The sequence below is a fragment of the Diabrotica virgifera genome, chromosome 9 (assembly GCF_917563875.1).
Source record: "Diabrotica virgifera virgifera chromosome 9, PGI_DIABVI_V3a".
Classification (NCBI taxonomy): domain Eukaryota; kingdom Metazoa; phylum Arthropoda; class Insecta; order Coleoptera; family Chrysomelidae; genus Diabrotica; species Diabrotica virgifera.
In genome coordinates, this window is record NC_065451.1 from 50,946,192 (window position 1) to 50,958,954 (window position 12,763).

The 12,763-nt window shown below is 32.9% G+C and overlaps 1 protein-coding gene across 7 annotated transcripts in view; it reads left to right on the forward strand.

Moving 5' to 3' along the window:
• The window catches only part of LOC114332463 (AT-rich interactive domain-containing protein 2), a 330,994-nt gene that overhangs the window by 153,312 nt on the left and 164,919 nt on the right, over positions 1-12,763 (forward strand). For all 7 annotated transcript variants that reach the window (XM_050662174.1, XM_050662175.1, XM_050662177.1 and 4 more), the window contains exon 4: positions 11,999-12,150. In XM_050662174.1, coding sequence (XP_050518131.1) covers positions 11,999-12,150 — 152 coding nt within the window. The remainder of the gene's footprint in view (positions 1-11,998; positions 12,151-12,763) is intronic.

Consider the following 12,763-nt stretch of genomic DNA (forward strand, 5'->3'; position numbering starts at 1 on the left):
ATTTCGTTCGTTGCAATTCGGGACTGCACGCTGGGGTTTGTTTTGGTTGGATCGGGGAGAGCAGCATATGTGCCTCCTGATGAGAGACTAATAAGTTTCGAAACCGGTAGAGGTGCTTGCAGCACTCTCTGATTGGACTGGAATATGGTTCGGCTGTATTTTCGTTTTGCAACGAAATTGAAAGTGGTTATTCATTTTTGATTTACATTTACTCTGTGTGGAGTATGAAGGGAACCAGTCTCGTTGGAACTTTACCGCGCTGAGCAGATGTGACGTGAATTGTAAATTGTAGAATTCCCTCATCTTCCTTAGTCTCAGCATCCGTATGGCTTGCAAATTGTAGAAGCCTCGGAGGTGTAACCAGAGAAGGTTCCCATTGTTTTCATTCTGGTGGGATATGTTGTGTGCCATTAGAGTGAAAACTTAGTCTTTTGCTAGCAGTTGCCGCTAGGGCATCTATGCCATTTCGTTCGTTGCAATTCGGGACTGCACGCTGGGGTTTGTTTTGGTTGGATCGGGGAGAGCAGCATATGTGCCTCCTGATGAGAGACTAATAAGTTTCGAAACCGGTAGAGGTGCTTGCAGCACTCTCTGATTGGACTGGAATATGGTTCGGCTGTATTTTCGTTTTGCAACGAAATTGAAAGTGGTTATTCATTTTTGATTTACATTTACTCTGTGTGGAGTATGAAGGGAACCAGTCTCGTTGGAACTTTACCGCGCTGAGCAGATGTGACGTGAATTGTAAATTGTAGAATTCCCTCATCTTCCTTAGTCTCAGCATCCGTATGGCTTGCAAATTGTAGAAGCCTCGGAGGTGTAACCAGAGAAGGTTCCCATTGTTTTCATTCTGGTGGGATATGTTGTGTGCCATTAGAGTGAAAACTTAGTCTTTTGCTAGCAGTTGCCGCTAGGGCATCTATGCCATTTCGTTCGTTGCAATTCGGGACTGCACGCTGGGGTTTGTTTTGGTTGGATCGGGGAGAGCAGCATATGTGCCTCCTGATGAGAGACTAATAAGTTTCGAAACCGGTAGAGGTGCTTGCAGCACTCTCTGATTGGACTGGAATATGGTTCGGCTGTATTTTCGTTTTGCAACGAAATTGAAAGTGGTTATTCATTTTTGATTTACATTTACTCTGTGTGGAGTATGAAGGGAACCAGTCTCGTTGGAACTTTACCGCGCTGAGCAGATGTGACGTGAATTGTAAATTGTAGAATTCCCTCATCTTCCTTAGTCTCAGCATCCGTATGGCTTGCAAATTGTAGAAGCCTCGGAGGTGTAACCAGAGAAGGTTCCCATTGTTTTCATTCTGGTGGGATATGTTGTGTGCCATTAGAGTGAAAACTTAGTCTTTTGCTAGCAGTTGCCGCTAGGGCATCTATGCCATTTCGTTCGTTGCAATTCGGGACTGCACGCTGGGGTTTGTTTTGGTTGGATCGGGGAGAGCAGCATATGTGCCTCCTGATGAGAGACTAATAAGTTTCGAAACCGGTAGAGGTGCTTGCAGCACTCTCTGATTGGACTGGAATATGGTTCGGCTGTATTTTCGTTTTGCAACGAAATTGAAAGTGGTTATTCATTTTTGATTTACATTTACTCTGTGTGGAGTATGAAGGGAACCAGTCTCGTTGGAACTTTACCGCGCTGAGCAGATGTGACGTGAATTGTAAATTGTAGAATTCCCTCATCTTCCTTAGTCTCAGCATCCGTATGGCTTGCAAATTGTAGAAGCCTCGGAGGTGTAACCAGAGAAGGTTCCCATTGTTTTCATTCTGGTGGGATATGTTGTGTGCCATTAGAGTGAAAACTTAGTCTTTTGCTAGCAGTTGCCGCTAGGGCATCTATGCCATTTCGTTCGTTGCAATTCGGGACTGCACGCTGGGGTTTGTTTTGGTTGGATCGGGGAGAGCAGCATATGTGCCTCCTGATGAGAGACTAATAAGTTTCGAAACCGGTAGAGGTGCTTGCAGCACTCTCTGATTGGACTGGAATATGGTTCGGCTGTATTTTCGTTTTGCAACGAAATTGAAAGTGGTTATTCATTTTTGATATATTCTTTCTAAATATTTACAGAAGAAGAAAATGTTGTTTATATGGGATTCGCCACAATTTATTGTAATGATTATTTCATTCATAGGAGATTCTGACCAATAGAAAGCTACAGAAATCTGAATTAAATCGATAATTTTTGATAATCTCCCGTCGTTAAGTATATTACGTCAGATGCCCTTCGTTGCTACGAAAAAATACATTCAGTGAAATGACAATTAATGTTTTAAAAATTATAAAAGTGATGACTTTCAATCGTCAAATATTTATAAAAACTGTGTGTTTAATGGTACTTACATAAATAAATTACAATAAAATTTTGGTTTTGAACAGTTTTATTCATGAAATAATCGCAACAAATTGCACTCGACCTCTGAAATTAATATAGAATTTTTGCTCTCGTGACACTTTGACATAATTTCACTCGCCTTCGGCTCGTGAAATTAAAACTGTCAAAGTGTCACTCGGGAATTTAATAATTTCAGAGCTCTTGTGCAATTACTACTTAAAATTATGTACATTTTTAACTGCTGTTTGATGTTCTTGAAAATTCATGGAAAAGTTATTTACCAGCAATTTTATTGCTGGAATCGAATTATAAGATTATATTAATAATATACCTATATTATATTACCTGTATTATATTAATAATATAGGTATGCAAAGTCCGAAAACAGTGTGCTACTTTTTTTTATAAACAAAGTGGCGCCGACAAATCGTATTTTTTTCAATTATTGCTCTATAACTCCGAAAATTTTAACTTTACAACAAAAACACCCAAATAAAAATTCACCGCAATTAAATTCTGCATAAAGACATGTTTTTCCCGCTCTGCTCCGACGAAAATTTCAAATAAAGTTTTAGATAAGTAATTATCTACCAATAATTAAATAACTCGGTGACATAAAAGCTTTCTTGGTTTAGATTATAGTTCCAGAAGCCGGTGAAAATTAAACGAATATTATAGCAACAATTCAATTGTTAATTAATAATTTACGGTCGCAATAATAACCAAATAATACCCGCAATTACCAGCAATAAAATTGCTGGTAATAGTATATTATTCAACGAGCATGTAATGATGGCTATTACTCACGATGATGAAGTTTGCGACACGAGCCGTAGGCGAGTGTCGTAATTCATCATCGTGAGTAATAGCCATCATTACATGCTCGTTGAATAATATACTATTACCAGCAATTTTATTGCTGGTAAGAAGTACGCAAGTTTGCAAAGTATATGCGAGAAAAATACTATACTTTTTCTACGACCTTTTTTTATTTTAATTAGTAAAAAATTTAATTATCAACTACTTGTGATTTGTTATAATAATTTACAAGAATACCTAAATGCCATTTACCCCTAGTACGTGGCTGAATAATTGGTTGCCTACTATTACCAAATTATTATTTATTGTAAAAATACAACTAGAAATAGTCAATATAAGTTATAATAAATAGGAAATGGCTGTTGTCGGTGGACGTATTTCAATAGTTATAGTTATAATGTATATTTACATTTAACTATATCTATATAATATAATAATATAACTGTACATAATATGTTATAACATATTTAACACAATTTAACTTAAGAATAAACACAATATTAGTTATAAATTCCAATTAACATAAACAAAATGACCTAATGTCACTGTCACTAAAATAAATGATAAACGTCAAAATTTTTAGTAAACAAGATATGAACGTAAAAAATATACTGACATTGTTGTTAAAATTCCTTTAAAAATTTTTCAAAGTTAATTATTGATATAAATTACAATAATTATTGTATTAAATAAACAACTTTAAGTAATTTTATATGCAGTTCATATCCGATTAATATTAAAAGTGGCATGCGTCACTTGCATCTAACTTTAGCCCGTGAGTAATGACCCGTGAGTAACTTCAGCCCGTAAATAATGAATTATAATTCACAGGTACAGTAGTGGGTGCTATTATCTATGAAAATATAGCGAATAATGTTATTAAACGGTCGTAGAAAAATAACTTTTCCCAAAAATGGCCTATTCTCCGATAATCAGCCAAGACTAATAACTAACAAGTAATTGACTCATAAGTCCTAGGTTTTCACCCAAAGTGACCGAAAGTAGAACCGGAAGTCCATGTTTGAACTCTTCGAGTAACTTTGCGTCGATTGATAATACGATTTGACTAATTTTGAGTCATTTTTACTAAACTTTCGGTCAACATGTAAACAAATGTATACTTTTAATTGTTATATCATTTCCGGTTAAAAAGTTCAAACCGGAAGTGCCACATTATAATCGCAGAAATAATACATGTGACATATCAATCGGAGCGTATTGAAAAGTCGAGCTTGAATCTTTGGTTTCGGTTTTGAAGTTATTTAAATATCCGGATAATTCCGGTTAATATTTCTGCGACTGTAATATGGCACTTCCGGTTAGAAGTTTAACCGAAAATGATATAAAAAATAAAAGTATACATTTGTTCTCGTTTGCTAAGGCACGTCGAATAATATATCGCTTATACTACACTGCGCGTCAGAGAAAACGGACACCCCAAAAAATGGGTGATTTTTGATGTCTCGAATTCCTAAACCTGTTGTCCGATTTAAGTGGTTTTTTTAATGTGTTGTAGCCTTATTCTTTAACAATATCGCTGTAATAATATTGTTGCTAGACTGGTAAATTGTCATTGTATACCGGGTGTACCAATCAAACTTTGTTTTTTTTTTCTCAATGTTCACAACACTCCATGGAATATTCTAGCCTTTAAGTATGGCAAACTTTAAGGGGTAATTCTGCATGAAGAAATAATGACAGTTTGCTTTATAAACATATGTCCGCAAATGCTTCGTTTCCGAGATAGGGGGTGTTGAAATTTTTCTTACAAACTGAAGATTTATTTATTGCTCTTAAATCGGTTGAGGTATGCAAATGAAATTTGGTGGGTAAATATCGCATAATGTTTATGAGTGTCCCAAAAGTAGTGGAACGGTCGAATATTTCGCGAACTAAACATCGGATCGAAAAACTGAAAAATACGTGTTCAATCATTTTCAAAAGTCTATCCAATGACATCAAACACCAATCCCCACTACACCCCCTGGAGGTGGGGTGGGGGTAACTTTAAAATCTTAAATGGAAACCCCAGTTTTTCTTGCAAATTTGGATTCGTTACGTAAAAGTAGGCAACTTTTATTCAAAACGTTTTTTCGAACTGTGGATAGATGGCGCTATAATTGGGAAAAACGATTTATCCTGATACCATAGGTAAATTATAGAAACGGTCTAATATCTCACGAAATACACTTCCAAATGAGAAACCAAAAAACAGATTTTTAATCTTTTTTGAAAACCTATCGAATAATACCAAACATGACCCTCCAACCCACCCCCTGGATGTGGGGTGGAGGTAACTTTAAAATTTTAAATAACAACCCCCACTTTTTATTGCAGATTCGGATTCGTCATAAAAAATTAAGCAACATTTATTCGAAACGTTTTTTAAATTTTCTGATAGATGGCGCTAATAAATCGAATTTTTCCAATTAAGGCGCCATCTATTAACAATTCTAAGAAATGTTTCGGATAAATGTTACTTAATTTTTCATGACTGATCCGAATCTGTAATAAAAAGTGGGGGTTGCTATTTAAGATTTTAAAGTTACCCCCCCACCCCACATTCAGGGGGTGGGTTGGAGGGTCATGTTTAATGTTATTCGATAGGTTTTAGAAAAATATTAAATTTCTCATTTGGAAGTGTATTTCGTGAGATATTAGACCGTTTCTATAATTTACCTATGGTATCAGGATAAATCGTTTTTCCCAATTATAGCGCCATCTATTCACAGTTCGAAAAAATGTCTTGAATAAAAGTTGCTTACTTTTATGTAACAAATTAAAATCTGCAAGAAAAACTGGGGGTTTACATTTGAGATTTTAAAGTTACCCCCACCCCACCTCCAGGGGGTGTAGTGGGGGTTGGTGTTTGGTGTCATTGTATAGATTTTTGAAAATGATTGAACACGTATTTTTCAGTTTTTCGATCCGATGTTTAGTTCGCGAAATATTCGACCGTTCCACTACTTTTGGGACACCCTGTATATTGAAGAGCTTTGAGAAAATTGACTTAATTTGCGGCAATATTCAAAAAGCTGTACTCTTCACCTTTAAAACTAGACCAGGGCCTGGATTCCGTGTGCACTGTAGATATCTACACGTCGCATCGGTCGCTTTCTATCGATGTCAATTTTCGTAAAAATATTTGAATTTTTAGCTTTAATTTAATTATTTTCTAGTTTTGCTAGGTTATACTCTAACTAATTGATGCTGAAGTGACACTTGGTAAAACAAGAAAATATTTGAATTAAAACTAAAAATTCAAATATATTGACATTGATAGAAAGCGATCGGCGCGATGTCAATATATTTTAATTTTTAGTTTTAATTCAAATATTTTCTTGTTTTAGAGTATAACCTAGCAAAACTAGAAAATAATTAAATTAAAGCTAAAAATTCAAATATTTTTACGAAAATTGACATCGATAGAAAGCGACGTGTAGATATCTACAGTGCACGGAATCCAGGCCCAGGGCGCATCTGTAAAAATATTAGTATGACATTTGGACGTTGAGAGTTGAATCAATTTTTTTTACAGAAATTGCTTGAAAATAACTCAAATAATAATATTTGAGTTATCCTCCCTCTCAAAAAGGTCCGGAACATTGTTTAAATAATCAAAATGTCAAAAAATGAAGGAAAAATTCGATTTTTTTCTTCGTTTTTTGATTATAACTTTAAAAGTATTCATTTCCGAGAAAAGTTGTACTGACATAAAAGTTGCGTAATTAAATTTCCTACAATATAGAATTAGTTAGAAATTTAAAAAATAGTCACCCTTGTTACAAAATAGCAATAATTGCGAAAAAAACATACAAAAACAAGTATTAGTCCTGTCGCCAGGGGGGGTACAACGGCCTCGTTAATTCAGATGGACTTACCCAAGTTTTTTTTATGTATTTTGACCCGTAGAAAACGAATTTTTTGGGTAACAGTTGATCCGGATGTCGATAAGATTGTTATAGACCAAGAACTTGAGGAATCAAATAACAGCGATTTTTGGCAAAACAAAACAATATTTTGTATTTTTTGGGTCATTTTAAGCAAAAAATATTTCTACAAGTTTTTTAGTAGGATGCAGAGTTTTCGAGATAAACGCGGTTGAACTTTAAAAAAATCGAAAAACTGCAATTTTTAAACCCGAATAACTTTTGATTAAAAAATAAAATAGCAATTCTGCTAAGCGCCTTTGAAAGTTCAAGTCAAATTATGTCGGTTTTGATTATTTGCATTGCTAAAAATTTATTGTGTTATTGTTAAACAAAGCTACAAACAACTAGTGCGTGAGTGATGTTTCTATGATTTCTCATTTAAAATCGAACGAGTAGGTAGAATAGGTACTAGTGCAATCAAGACTATTTCTACGTTACATGCGTTAAAACGCATGTAAAAGCACGGGAAACCCTACGTGTTTATAGCTTTGTTAAACAATAAAAAAATAAATTTTTACCAATGCAAATAATCAAAACCGATATAATTTGACTTAAACTTTCAAATGCGGTAAGCAGACTTGCTATTTTATTTTTTAATCAAAAGTTATTCGGGTTCAAAAATTGCAGTTTTTCGATTTTTTTAAAGTTCAACCGCGTTTATCTCGAAAACTGTGCATCCTACGAAAAAACTTGTAGAAATATTTTTTACTTAAAATGGCCCAAAAAATACAAAATATTGTTTTGTTTTGCCAAAAATCGCTGTTATTTGATTCCTCAAGTTCTTGGTCTATAACAATCTTATCGACATCCGGATCAACTGTTACCCAAAAAATTCGTGTTCTACGGGTCAAAATACATAAAAAAACCTTGAGTAAGTCCATCTGAATTAACGAGGCCGTTGTACCCCCCCTGGCGACAGGACTATATTCGCATTTTACGTTTTTCAACCATTTATGCTACACTTAGGACCTTCATATTTCACCCAGAAAAGAAAAACTGCATGATACAGTAAAACAATACTATAAATTTCATGAAGATCGGTTTAATAGATTTTGCAAAATAAATTTTGCAATCCAGCTTTGGCAAAAAAAATTCATTTTTTCAAAATGTTACAGAACTGAAAATAAAGCAGATAGCAAGTTGAATTTTTTTTTGCTTATAGAAGTGTATTGTACCTTTCATTTGGAATTTGCAAAATTAAAATCGATTAACTACCACGGCGTCATGAATTTTTTTAAATAAACATTAATTATTGGTGCTACGCGCAGGACAGCTGATAGTTTGCTCTTATTGGGCATTCCAATGACCTTTGATAATAATGATTGATACATTTTAATTTTTATTACATTTCGATATAAATAAATAAATTTGTTTATTGCAAAATAAAAACACATACTCTATCCTTCGAAATAACACTTTTTTTAGCAAATACTTTCTTTGTTCATGTTATTTTAACTTAGAAAATAAAAGTTTATTATTTTTAAACATATTATGCAATTGTTTAAACAATATATCACAAACAATAATAAAATTAGTTTGATTTTTGTGGAATTAAAATATTAAAATTCAACAAAATATAGAGTAAGAAAATAATATATTAGATAAAGGTTGGAAGAAATTTTGGTAGAAATTAACTTGTGTGAATCGAACACTGCTGTCCTGCACGTAGCACTAAAAATTAATGTTTATTTAAAAAGTTTCCTGACGCCGCGCCGTGGTAATTAATCGATTTTAATTTTGCAAATTGCAAATAAAAGGTACAGTACACTTCTATAAGCAAAAAAAATTCAACTTGCTATCTGCTTTATTTTCAGTCCTGCAACATTAAAAAAAAATGAATTTTTTTGCGAAAGCTGGATTGCAAAATCTATTAAACCGATCTTAATGAAATTTACAGTGTTGTTTTACTATATCATAAAGTTTTTCTGGGTAAAATATGAAGGTCCTAAGTGTAGCATAAATGGTTGAAAAACGTAAAATGCGAATACTTGTTTTTGTATGTTTTTTTTTCGCAATTATTGCTATTTTGCAACAAGGGTGACTATTTTTTAAATTTTTAACCAATTCTTGTAGGAAATTTAATTACGCAACTTTTATGTCAGTACAACTTTTCTCAGAAATGAATAGTTTTAAAGTTATAACCAAAAACCAATAAAGAATCCGAATTTTTCCTTCATATTTTGACATTTTGATTATTTAAACAATGTTCCGGACCATTTTGAGTGGGAGGATAACTCAAATATTATTATTTAAGTTATTTTCAAGCAATTTCTGCAAAAAGATTTCGAGTCACCTCTCAACGTCCATCTCAAAACAGATGCGCCCTGGACTAAACGCATTTATTTTGATTTTTGCCGATAAGATACTCTGGTCAAAATAGAGATTCGCTTCAAGCGTTGTTTCTGACAGAACTGTTTATTCTACAGAAGAAGTGCTACTAAAAAACTTTTTTGTTTAAATTAATCTCAGCTACATTTCTTGTAATTTATAGTTTTAGTTGGGAATAAGCGACAATTTTAGTTTGAAATTAAGTTTATTTGACGTTTCGATTTCCATGTTTGGAAACTTTTTTCTACGTCGTGCAGATTCTTGATAAAACTATGTTTTCCGTTTTCCCCTACGATGAGGTTTTAGGTGGAAGCCCGGGGATAGGCGTGGAAAAAATTTTTGCATCTTTTTTGGGGTACCAAAAGTGACATCCTCGGCAAAATTCAGTTAGTTGGCTGACAATTATTACAAACTATGTATTTATTTTTCTTTGCCTACGTGCAGATGACTAGAATCTACATAACTGAAATCTTCCATTACCAATCTCTTACCAAGTATCTATCTGCGTGCAGGTTTGTTAACCGAAGTTCTACACCGAGAGAAAAAAATTCTTGACATAAAGAAACTTTATTAATATTTAAGAAAGATCGACTTGGCATATTACCTAAGAAATATATCTTTGTATGTAAGATATAATTTTCTAAAATATTTCAAATAAATTCCACTATAGCCAAAGAAATATATCTTAAACATGATTGAACTATCACTTTCTGGCAAACTTCAAACCCATTTATCAGAAAGAAATTACACTTGATGTTAATTAATTTTATTAGTCATAAAAATATATTTTCTACATATTACAGAACTATTCTTTCTGAGCAATAATATTTCTTAGTAAGGAATATTATTATTTTACTATTAATAATTAATGTATTTAATGTTAAGAAATATATTTCGCAGAGATAAACGTATATTTAGAGTTAATATTTCTTAATAAAGTGATATTACATACGGCGAAATAAATCATTGTGTTAAGGTAAAATCATTATTTATTAATAAAACAAGATATAAAACGTTATTATTACATACAAATATTTTCTCCACTCTTAAAACTCTGGTCAAAATAGACGTTCGCTTCAAGCGTTGTTTCTGACAGAACTGTTTATTCTACAGAAGAAGTGCTAAAGAACTTTTTTGTTTAAATTAATCTCAGCTACATTTCTTGTAATTTATAATTTTAGTTGGGACTAAGCGACAATTTTAGTTTGAAATTAAGTTTATTTGACGTTTCGATTCCCTTGTTTGGAAACTTTTTTTCTACGTCGTGCAGATTCTTGATAAAACTATGTTTTCCGTTTTCCCCTACGATGAGGTTTTAGGTGGAAGCACGGGGATAGGTGTGGAAAAAAATTTTGCATCTTTTTTGGGGTACCAAAAGTGACATTCTCGGCAAAATTCAGTTAATTGGCTGACAATTACAAACTATTTATTTTTCTTGGCCTACGTGCAGATGACTAGAATCTACATGACTGAAATCTTCCATTAGCAATCTCTTACCAAGTATCTATCTGCGTGCAGGTTTGTTAAGGCTATGGGTACATAATTCGCAAATATTTTACGTGTATTCCTACTTTTTCTGTCTTTACACGGCAAATTACGTGTAGTAAAATTCACACTGGTATGGATATGTAAACATTACTAGAATGTCATTCTACTTGAAAATGTCATCATTAATTTAAAGAGATGGGTTTTGAATGTTCTTGGATAACTGTTATTTTTATAATTGGAAATTATTAATTCAGTTAATAAATGTGATAATTTTTTCACTAACTATGTATTCAGTGATTGTAATAATTTATTTGTACAACAAAGACTAATACTCAATCGAGAAAAGGAGAAAAGTGTTAAAGTGATTTTTTAATAATATATTGTTATGGAACGCTTACAATTTTGAACATCTTTAACAACAAAATATTTGGATCACAGAATATATTATCCTGATGTATTCTCTGCTTGGATCTTCCACAAATAATACACAATATATAACTTTTTATTAAGTTCACATGTTAAATCAATTATTTATCAAATACACTATATTTCAATAATATTTAATCAATAACTCAACATATTCCCGATGCAATGTCAAATGTCAGTGTCTGACTGACAATATATGCTGACAATATTATATTCGGCTGAGTGCGTTGTAAGACAAAGATAGATTTGGAAAATATTACCACGGCATTGTGTTTATTTTTTTCAAATCCTGAAAAAACCAATAAATATTTTTGAAAAATTTAAACGCAGAATGAAAGACTAAATTATTACCGAGGGCCGAAAGTCACTTAGAATAAATAAAAAGTTTATTTTGAATGATATATTTGAAATTAAAAATCACACTAAATTTTCTCTTAGTTTTTCACCCCTGTAACTTATTAAAATAAACATTATAGAAGTTCTCAGGGACTTTCGGCCCTCGCTAATAACGTGATCTTTCATTCTACGTTTAAATTTTTCAAAAATACTTATTAGTTTTCTCAGGATTCGAAAAAAATGAATCCCCATTTGAGTAGCATTGCAGCCGAAAATACGTACCGATCCTCTTAACCGAAGTTCTAATATTGAATTAATTAATTTCAGATATTTGGATCGGTGGGAGAAAGTCCATTTTCTTCACGAAGATGCCGACCGAACCAGTGACGACGACGAAGAAAGTAGGCATAAGCGATGGTCCGCGAGGACTTTGCATTCCGTACCTTGTAACTACAATTATGCTCAGCATATCGTAGCAGGTAAAGTATTACACATAATATATAAAAAATAAGATCGCTTAGGATTAGAAAACTAGCGCAGCCGCTAACAAGATTAACAAAGATAAGTAAACAATCAGAAAATGATCACAAGTACAATTGTACAGAAATATGTGAAACATAAAAGGTAACTCGGGAAGCAAATCAAGGAGAAGGAACTTCAGTTGACCGCGTTGGTGCAGAGTAAAAATCCATTTAAAATGCATTGTTCGCGAAATCAGTAGTTTTGCGACATTGCCAGATTTAACCGTGGAATAGATGTTGATTTAAAATACATTTAATAGATAAAAAACGACTAAAATCCTTTATAAAAGGTATTTATTTAAAAATCCCTAAAAGGGGCTACATCACGGAACTAGTTTTCGATTGTATGACCAATAATCATCAGTGCTTACGTGATCTAACATGCTAACCACCAAAATACAATATTATATAAATATATGGGTAAAAACCCTTTAAAAGCGGTCCGTCAATCGTTCAGAAAAATAAGGAAAAAAATATCCTGTTGGTGACACAACCCCTTCCAGGCCAAAACCAAAATTTTTTTAGTAGTATGGACATCTATAATAATAACATACAGTGAGCACGTAAAGGT